This window comes from Phoxinus phoxinus, assembly GCF_949152265.1.
Source record: "Phoxinus phoxinus genome assembly, chromosome: 6".
NCBI lineage: Eukaryota > Metazoa > Chordata > Actinopteri > Cypriniformes > Leuciscidae > Phoxinus > Phoxinus phoxinus.
This window is the reverse complement of record NC_136881.1, coordinates 29,544,609-29,554,608: the sequence shown is the minus strand read 5'-3', so window position 1 is coordinate 29,554,608 and position 10,000 is coordinate 29,544,609. Positions and strand designations below refer to the sequence as shown.

The window sequence follows — 10,000 nt, the reverse complement described above, 5'->3', positions numbered from 1 at the left end:
TCGTATTATGAATATAAATATATTTTTTCGCTCACTACAAAGCCATTATTTATCAACATGGCTCACAACAGCGGCTAACTATTCAACGGAGGTAATGGCAAAGAACATTATTTACTTAACCATAAATAATAAAATGTTGTTGTTATTTGACCAAAGTTTGATTAATTAATTTAATGAAAGTGATAATTTTATTCTGCCATAACATAAAAACAGACGGACATAGACCTGTCAATATTATCTGATTGAGTACAATCAACTTCGCTTAGAAACAAATACCACACCAACCTATACTAGAGGTTGCAACCATTTCTTTGATATGGGGGAATTACGAATTCTGCTTTTTCATAGTTCAAATAATATTTCACCAATAAACGGTATTAACATGTTATAAAACAGAAGATTTTAAAATTCCATGCCCATCGAAGTATTTACAAGCTCTGAATTACAAGCGCGCTAATTGTCCAACCGCACGTACTCCCCTAGCGACTGAGTGAATGGTATCGTCTGAAAGAACCTGTACAGAGAGAGAGCGCGAGCGCTGCGCGTGAGAGAGGACAGCGCTCATCATTGAGAATGGCGGAGACCGTTCGCTCGCTCTTTGACTACCGGGAGCCACCGACGTTGGACAGCGACGGAGAGAACAGCAAACCGCCGCCGCCGCGAGGGTGAGGGAATGAACAGACTCGAGAAAAAAAAAAACATTTACAGAGATAACACTGACTTAAAGCTCCGAAACGTCTTCCACATAATGTGACTTTTCTGTTACGACCAAATTTTCGTAATGACTAAAGTTTTTTTTTAAATAGTTTTAGATAAACAATAAAGAACACAACGGGAAAGTGTTGTTTTTTATTCAGTTATAAAGTTAAATCTTTTATTTTTTATTTTGTACAATAACCTTATCGCGCTGTTGTCACGGTAATCAGGTGTGTGAGAGTGTCATTTAAATGACACTGACTGTCAGTGTAACTAATTCACTCTTATAGTTTTAAAATAATGCAGTGTGTAGGAGGTTTTTCATCTCTATTAACTCTGAATAAACGATTGACGTGTGTGTGTGTGTGTGTGTGTGTGTGTGTGTGTGTGTGTGTGTGTGTGTGTGTGTGTGTGTGTGTGTGTGTGTGTGTGAGAAAGACTGCTTGCGTGTGTCTGTGTCACAGGGAGAGCGAGTGAGCGAGTGAGTGAGTGAGTGAGTGAGTGTGTGTGTGTGTGTGTGTGTGTGATTGAGAAAGATAGTGTTTGCTTGTGTGCCTGTGTCACAGGGAGAGCGTGTGAGTGAGTGTGTGTGTGTGTGTGTGTGTGTGTGTGTGTGATTGAGAAAGATAGTGTTTGCGTGTGTGTCTGTGCCACAGGGAGAGAGAGAGAGATAGTGTGTGTGTGTGTGTGTGTGTGTGTGTGTGTGTGTGTGTGTGTGTGTGTGTGTGTGTGTGTGTGTGTGTGTGAGTGAGTGTGTGAGAGAGAGAGATTGAGTGTTTGCGTGTATGTCTGTGAGAGAGAGAGAGAGAGAGAGAGAGTGTGTGTGTGTGTGTGTGTGTGTGAGAGTGTTTGCGTGAGAGAGAGCACGCGCGTGTGTGTGTGTGAGAGAGAGAGAGAGAGAGAGAGAGAGAGCGCGAGTGTATGAGTGTGTATGTGTGAGTGCAGAGGGGAGGAGGGAGGGAGCAGAGCGTGAGAGAAGGGAACAAGCAGTGTGTGTGTGTGTGTGTGTGTGTGTGTGTGTGTGTGTGTGTGTGTGTGTGTGTGTGTGTGTGTGTGTGTGTGTGTGTGTGTGTGTGTGTGTGTGAGGGAAAGCATGAGAGGGAGGGAAAAAGACAGTGTGAGTGTGCGTGACAAAGACAGACACAATATGCTGGTGTGTGTTTGTGTGTGACAGAGTGTGTATGTGAAAGGGGGGAAGAGTGTTTGAGAGTGAAAGTGTGAGACAAAATGAGTGTGTGATTGCATGTAACAGTAGATAAAAGGTGTGTGACAAAGTCTTTGGAAGAGGCATGTATGTATGTGCTGGTCAGGTTGTGCCTACTTTGGGGTGGACCAATGTTCGTGTGAGGACAGTAAAACCTGAAATCACTACATGGTGGGGATTGGACAACAGTTGTCAATGAAGGAAACAGCTTATTGAATATACAAAAAATGTCTTCATGAAAATGTGAAAATGCAGAAAGATTTCTATGACGGTAAGGTTTTTGGTTTGGTGATCGAAAAGATCATTAGCTCAATATAAAAACAATACAAGTCAATGGAAAATCCCCACTATCATAGAAAAACAGTTGTGTGTGTTTACATATGTGTGTTTGGGTGGGGTAGAGTGGACCATCTAAAAGGTGTTATGCATGTCAGGAGAAAGGTGTATTGGAGAGGACATGGTGTTGAAGAAGATGCGCATTTTAAATGAGTGAGTGAGTGAGTGAGTGAGTGAGTGAGTGAGTGAGTGAGTGAGTGAGTGAGTGAGTGAGTGAGTGAGTGAGTGAGTGAGTGAGTGAGTGAGTGAGTGAGATATGTGTGAGTGTTTCTGTGAGCATGAGCGTGACGGGTGTGTGAGTGTGTTTGAGAGAGAGAGAGAGAGAGAGAGAGAGAGAGAGGTCTCTGTGTGTGTGTGTGTGTGTGTTTATGTGTAATCAATGGGAGTTGTGTGCGTGTATAAAGTGTAATGCCAGTAGATAACTGAAAGTGTGTGTGTTTGTTTGTGTTTGGAAGGGAGAGCTGGATGAACAGGTAGTATGTGTGTTCGTGAGAGAGCGAAGAAGATATATGTTTATAGAGAGAGACAGAGGGCAGATATAGAAATTGAGAGATATTAAAATGCACATTGTGTGTGAAGCCTTTATATCTGAAATAACCTGAACAGAGAATAAACTCTCTATTGCTCAGAGGTTGCTCTTTCATAGTTTAAGAAACTTAATGGATGTCTCAGTTATGTTTACAAATTTGTCTCTAATGCCTCCCTAATAATCAGGAGAAATAAAAATTAAACCAATGAATATTTACAAAATTTGACAAAATTGACAAACAGTTAGATATATATAGACATATTGTATGTGGATAGTTCAGATTAGGGATGGGCATTTCAAGAAAAAATTATATTCGATGATCGCTGGAATAATAATTATTAGATTATTATTCCGAAAATCGCACCCCTCCCCCACATGCTCACCGGTAAAATGGCATAGGCCTACTATAGGCTACATGTTGTATCCATTTGTCATAAAATATCCAAAAATCATTAGCACAGTGTGATATATTTCCTGCAGTTGTGTACTTACAATATCCCAAAAGTTCCCAAAGATTTTTAATTTCAGAGAAATTCCAATTTTAAATAATGGCTCTTCCCTGGTCATTGTCCTGTCAATGACGTAATATCCGCGTTATCTCTGGTTTCCGCTTGTACTGCCATGTAACCATGACGACAGACGTGGACAGCTGCTTAACGTCTAGCGGCACACTCACGCTGTTGTTGTTTCGTTCAAACTTTATGGACCATGGCAAGCAGCCGTTGGGACAAAAGGAGAAATAAAACGAGGATCAATATCGTTTTCGAGATGCCGAGAGCTCCACGTCCGCAACTAACTTGGTCTTGACAGAGCTTAACGAGTTACGACTTGACAGAGACGCCGCTCGTGCATGTACTTCATTAGACAGATGAGCAAATGTACATAAAACTAATCAATGTTATACAGCTCAACATGATGAAATGTTAGAGTATGATCTGTATGTTATTCTAATGTTGATCTAGCTTACTGCTAGTCTCATACAGCCAACAAACTAACTCATAGAATAGCATTATAACTTTCAACACACTCAAATGCAGTTTAGTGTGATAGTGTAGACCAAGTGAAACAGCGATGCGTTACCTCACGTTTCATTCGTCTAATAAACTGACCTGTGTGAGTATTAATTCAGCACTTGCGGGTAGTTCGTAGAATGAAATGTCCTTATTCCTTTTTATCCGCGGGACTCTCGTGTAGCGCAGATATCTGTCTCTCATTAGCAATCGCGCCCTGCTTCATACCACAGTCATGTTAAAAAACTAGGGCTGTCAAACGATTAAAATATTTAATCGCGATTAATCGCATTAATGTCATAGTTAACTCGCGATTAATCGCACATTTTTATCTATTCTAAATGTCTCTTGATTTCTTTTTGTCCCATTATTTTTTCTCATTTTAATGCTCTTATCAACATGGAAAAGTGGATCGGCTTGCTTTGTGCAAATGTTGTTGTTGTTTTTTTAAACAACATTGGCATACTGTGTTCAATTTCACACTAACATTCTCACTTGGAGCAAATAATCTCTCACACAATGTGACACTGTCCATCAATAAAAGAGTGAAAGAAATACTGACGAGGTAACGTTACTGATATTGACGAGTGGGCGTAGAAACGCATCCGCTGAGTGTGTGTGTATGTGTGCGCTTGACTATCAAGTGGTACAGTATTTAGCCTGGACGTGCTGCGATGATAGCTCAGTTCACAACGACACAACACACAGATTACTTTGGTCTTGTCAATTGAACCATTTGGCAACTTTTTAAAAGTAAACTTTCCATTCAGAATCTTTATTGGCCTCCATTTCGGCGTCTCGCGCTCATCATTCATCCACTCAAAACGTAACGTTCAGACGAGAAGCGCCGCGTCGCGCAGCGGCTCGTATTTAAAATTCGAACACATTATTCTCTATGAGTGTACACACACCGGCGGCGCCATTCTGCGTTTTTATTGCTGGCCATAAACTGAGAAAGTGCGCGTCCGATGTGCTAGACGCGCTCAGTTGTCCTAGACGCGGCTCAGCACTGTGCTTCCCGTCCACTCTTTGGCCGGTTCGCATCGCAAGCCCAAACAAGTGTGTGCGGCGTGCCCGTTGTTTTGTTTCTGGTCTAGCTAGTTCCGGTGTGGTGTTGTAGTTTTAATAACGTTACTAGTTGTTGCAAAAGCATGTGAAAAAAACTAAAAAGTTCGCTAGGCGTTAATCTCACGATAAAAAAATTGACGCCGTTAAAATGGGTTTGCGTTAACGCCGTTAATAACGCGTTTAACGGACAGCCCTATAAAAAACATCAATGTATTCACACATCCATAAACACTATTAGGTCCATCGGCATGGCGACAAGTTCCATAATTCCTCTTATGCGTCATGAACCTACGCCCTTGTTATTGTAAGAGGTTAGCGACCCCGAGCAGCGGGAATTTTTTTTACATATTGTAGCTTTAAATAATGTTATTTTTTAAATTTAATCTATGGTAATTATATGAAAAGTGAACAGCATGAGTAAGATAGGATCATAAGTTGCGCAATATATTGGGAGACATATGGAGTGTGTCAGACATGATTTTGATACTTCATTAAGGGTGTATTCACACCAGGAAAGTCCGATAGTTCACTTGCTTTGGTCCGGACCAAATAATTTGTTTTGTTTTTTTGTTTGGTACGGTTCGCTTTCACACTGCTCTTTTTGCAAGTGAACCAAAATGTGTAAACAAAACCACACTTGTGCTAAGGTCGTCCATTCATTGGACAAGGATTCTCAAGTAGAGAAATCAGGAAGTGCAAAAAAAAAAAGGCTCGGAGATATAAATAAAAATAAATAAAAATAAAAATAAATTTGGAGATATTTCGTACTGCAATATTTGTTATTTTACTGTTTTTGTGTTATTCTCTACAAACGCAATATGAAGAAACTAATGAGTATCATATGACACAATGTCATCTATACGATGTTATAATTTGGATTTTGAGAAGACGACGATGTGCTGCGGTTCCGGCGGAGAGAACATCATGCTCTCCTGTGCGCCTACCATGGGATGCTGACAGTGGGTATAAAGTATAAAGTTTAGATTCATAGGAGCAATGTTCACACATTCAAATAAGGAGATTCGTATTGTATATAGGCTACTGCTAACAAGTGCTGTCAACGTTAACGCTTGTGATTAAGTTTGACCAGTTTAACGTAAATTAACGCAGCACCCCCCCACACCCACCATCCCTGTATTGTAACTATCGTTACATTATATGAACTCACTCATATTCATGCAAATGCTTTTAAAGCATTTATGCGCGATTAGACTAAACAGAACGCTCTGTATGTGAATGTCCTGATGCGCACACACTCATTCATTCATTCCATTCCAATGATCAGTGTTGTGCCAGTTCATACTTAAAAAGAACTAGCTCAAAGTTCAGTTCACACAGATGATAATGAACTAGTTCATGTTCATAGTTCTTTTTTTTTTTAAATAAACTAAGTTCACGTTCATTTGTTAAATTATTTTAACAAAGATGTAGGCTATTATTAATCCGGTGACGCGTGTATTGATTTTTATTAATAAACAAGTGTTTTCTCTAAAAGTGTCGACTCGGCTGCAAAGATGAAGTTGACGATCGCCATCTCCGTGTGAACGCACTTATAGAGAGAAATGCACATCAATAAGCCTAATAATGGATTACATAATCAGAGAGTAGCCTTTTTCGTTTTGAATTATTTCGTTTAAAGACATTTCAAGCTTTGTGTATTTGATGTATTTGTCATGTCTGTGTGAGGCATACACTGAGTTTCGTTAAGTTAGGATGTGCTCTAGTTCACGTGCGCAAGTGAGCGCGCAGGCGCCTCCGTTATATTTGTTTCGTCGGCCTATTCATTAAATACAGGCAATTGGTTGATGAAAAATTGATTAAAATTAAGATACAATTTATACAAAACGAAATTCACTTTAAAGAAAGGCTTTCTACAACTTCAACGGTCAAAATCATGTCTGACCCGCTCCATGTCTCATATTGCGCATCCTATCTTACTCGTCGTGCTGTTCACTTTTCATAAATCAACATAAATGGGAAAAAAATAACATTATAATATTTTAACAAATATGAAACGCGCTTTTTTAATGGCTACAACAGTATAGTAGGCCTACATATCCTACTCTCTATTTGTACAAATTTCTGCACATTAATTTAATTCTAAATTTTGCACACACAAGTTGAAAGGCATTTGTTCAAAAAAAAAGTTCACGGATAATTGTGCATGCATTTATTAGCCTAATCATTATGATACTAAAATCCTAACAAATAGGCTATGCTATGTACAAAAAATCAGATGAGTTCTCTCGAAAAATCTCTCGTTCACGTTCATTGTATGAAAAGTGATTCGTTCAGTTCAGCGTTCGGCGAAAATATGAACGTCGTTCATTGAACGCGTTCATGCACAACACTGCCAATGATGCACACACGACGCGCAGAAAGACGCACAACAGTAGTGGCCAGACAGCGCGCCGGAATGGAATTCTCTTTCGCACTTGAACGAACAATATTGGGTCGATATTGATATTGGGCCGATATTGGCAATGGGTCGGTTCATGTTCACATCGTAAACGAACCGTACCAGAGTTCGTTTGGAACCGTACCGAGACCACCTCTTCAGCTGGGTCTCGGTTCGATTGTTTGGTCCGCATCCGAGTTCGATTGCTGTATTCACACCTGCCCAAAAGGTCCGCACCAAGGGGGGAAACGAACTAGAGTTCGATTCAATCGAACCAAACAAGGCAGGTGTGAATACACCCTAAGTTTTGTTTTGTAGAAAGCCTTTATTTAAAGTGAATTTTGTTTTGTATAAATTGAATCTTAATTTTAATCAAGGTTTCATCAACCAATTGCCTGGATTTAATAAATGAGAAGCAAATATAGCGGACAATATAAACTGGACATGGAGGCGCCGGCGTGATCACTTTGCACGTGAACTGGAGCTTGTCTTATAAATGAACGAAAACTCAGCGTATAAGCTACTTGCCTCACAGACATGAGAAATATATCTATAGAAAGCTTGAAATGTCTACTTTTAAACAACTACTCTCTGTTTATGTAATCCAAATGAAATGTGCATTTTTCTCTATAGGCGCGTTCACTACTGCGAAGATGGCGAGTTAGCATTGTCAACTTCATCTTTGCAGCCGAGTCCGACACTGACACAGAAAACACTAGTTTATTACTAAACAATATCAATTTCTCCTTGCTATATTTGACACATTCATAATCATTACTTTTGCCGGTTGTTTGTGGCAAACTATGCATGCGCTCGAGCGTGGAATAGGCTATATATATATATATATATTGCATAAACGCTCATTATAGTTTAGCATTCTCTCCAGTATATATTTAAGTAATTAAATTAATATACATATGCGATTAGTCGAATAATGGCTTAAATGAACAACTACAAATGAACACCCCTACTTATTTCACATATTTTCGAACCTGCATGTCACTACGGGCATTCTGGGTTGAGCGAGTGGACTGTGCGAGCGGAGCTGAATCTTCAGAAAAGGCGTTCTCCACTCTGGAGGAAATATTACCACTTCGCTTCCATGAAAACGTGGGGATTTTTTTAATACCACAATCCCACAACCTATTCCATATTCTATAATTAAATCAACTAATCGAATATTCGAAAATCATGACTCGTCATAATCGCGTTATAATCGAGCTATTACAGATTTGTTTGTGAAGTCCATCGACAGTCTTAGGACTGGTTCACACAGAACATGTTTTTTGTGTTGGTAAAAAAAAAATGTAAGGTCAGATACGTTTTTTGAAAGCTGAACATTTTAACTTTTAAGTTTTTAGAATGCTGTTATGCACAAGACACGGCAAAAGATGTGAGATGCGAGCACAACGGTCAAATATGTCCATCTAAAACGTGTTTACATAGAAAAACAATGGAAAAGCAGCGGAATGGAATGCAAAAACTGGCATTTGCTGCATTCGTTGCATAAAATCCAATTCAATTCAATTCAAATTTATCTGTATAGCGCTTTTCACAATACATATTGTTTCAAAGCAGCTTTACAGAAAATGCATTTCAAAAATGTACATCTAAAAATACAGTTAGTTAATCATAAATTTAGGGCATAACATATCGCCGGCGTAAAACCGCTGTCATTTTGAGAATGTGCACAAAGCAAAGACACTGTAGTCCAATTAAAGGGAAATTTACCCCAAAATGAAAATTCTGTCATCATTTACTCATCATTATGTTGATTCAAACCTGTATGAATTCTTTTGTGGAACCCAAATATGACGGTCACACCAAGCTGACGGTCGGCCATCGGCCAACGTTGGACAGTCGGTGAGCGTCGGTCGGGCTAGATTTTGAGGTGTGTTCTGCACGTCAGCTTTAGTCAGACTTCCGTCGGCTTTAGTCCGGCTGATTGAGCAAGTTGAATTGGCGTCGGGCCGTCAGGAAAATAAATCACTCTGATTGGCAGTTCAGTTTGTAAACCAGTGCACGAGAAGAAAAACAAAAGTGACTAAGCAAACGACAAAGACAAGAGGGCACAAAGCAGGCGCTTATAAATGTACCTACATCTTCATCTTTTCGAGAGCATTCCAATATGCAAATATTTCCAAAAGAACATGGCCGTATGTAGCCTAATTAAAGTGAAGAAAAACTGATCAGCACGATTCATATTCCAAATTGTAAGCGAGTGCTGCTTCGTTTACGGTTTGTGTATTCACATTTCGCTTTTTTGATTAAGGAATACTGACTACGGTCATATTCTGTTGTGGACAGTTATTGTCTCTCGCACAGGCGCAGAACGTACATGCAAGATGACCATCAGCTGTAGTTTTTGCAGTGTTCAAGAGCAACTTTTATGCCCAACATCTATTTCTCAGGCAAATCATCCAAGAAGCAAGAGATTTGAGTAAAGTCTCCATTAATTTCATTGCTGTTTTGCACAACTGGGATATTAATGAGATCTGAAGTGATGGACAGTTGGTTAGGTGTGGTAGAGTAGCGTTAATCCGATCTTAGTGCGCTTGCATGTTATGAGTGAGTAATCTTTGGTATTGTGAGAAAATAAGTGGTTTGAGTGTCAGATTTGTGAGACAAAATGTGTGTGTCTGTTTAAGAGAAAGACATAGAGAGTATGCTGTGACGAAAAAAGCGAAGGGGAGGGTGTGTGTGTGTGTGTGTGTGTGAGAGAGAGAGAGAGAGAGAGAGAGTGAGAAGGGAGGCTGTGT

The 10,000-nt window shown here is 39.6% G+C and overlaps 1 protein-coding gene across 1 annotated transcript in view; it reads left to right on the top strand.

Moving 5' to 3' along the window:
- LOC307000392 (uncharacterized protein) overlaps positions 1-10,000 on the top strand; it is a 27,735-nt gene that overhangs the window by 79 nt on the left and 17,656 nt on the right. Inside the window, exons 1-2 of the mRNA XM_079615953.1 lie at positions 1-91; positions 484-665. The exon at positions 1-91 is cut by the window's left edge and continues 79 nt beyond it. Of these exons, the coding sequence (XP_079472079.1) occupies positions 8-91; positions 484-665 (266 nt within the window). The 5' untranslated portion in view covers positions 1-7. The remainder of the gene's footprint in view (positions 92-483; positions 666-10,000) is intronic.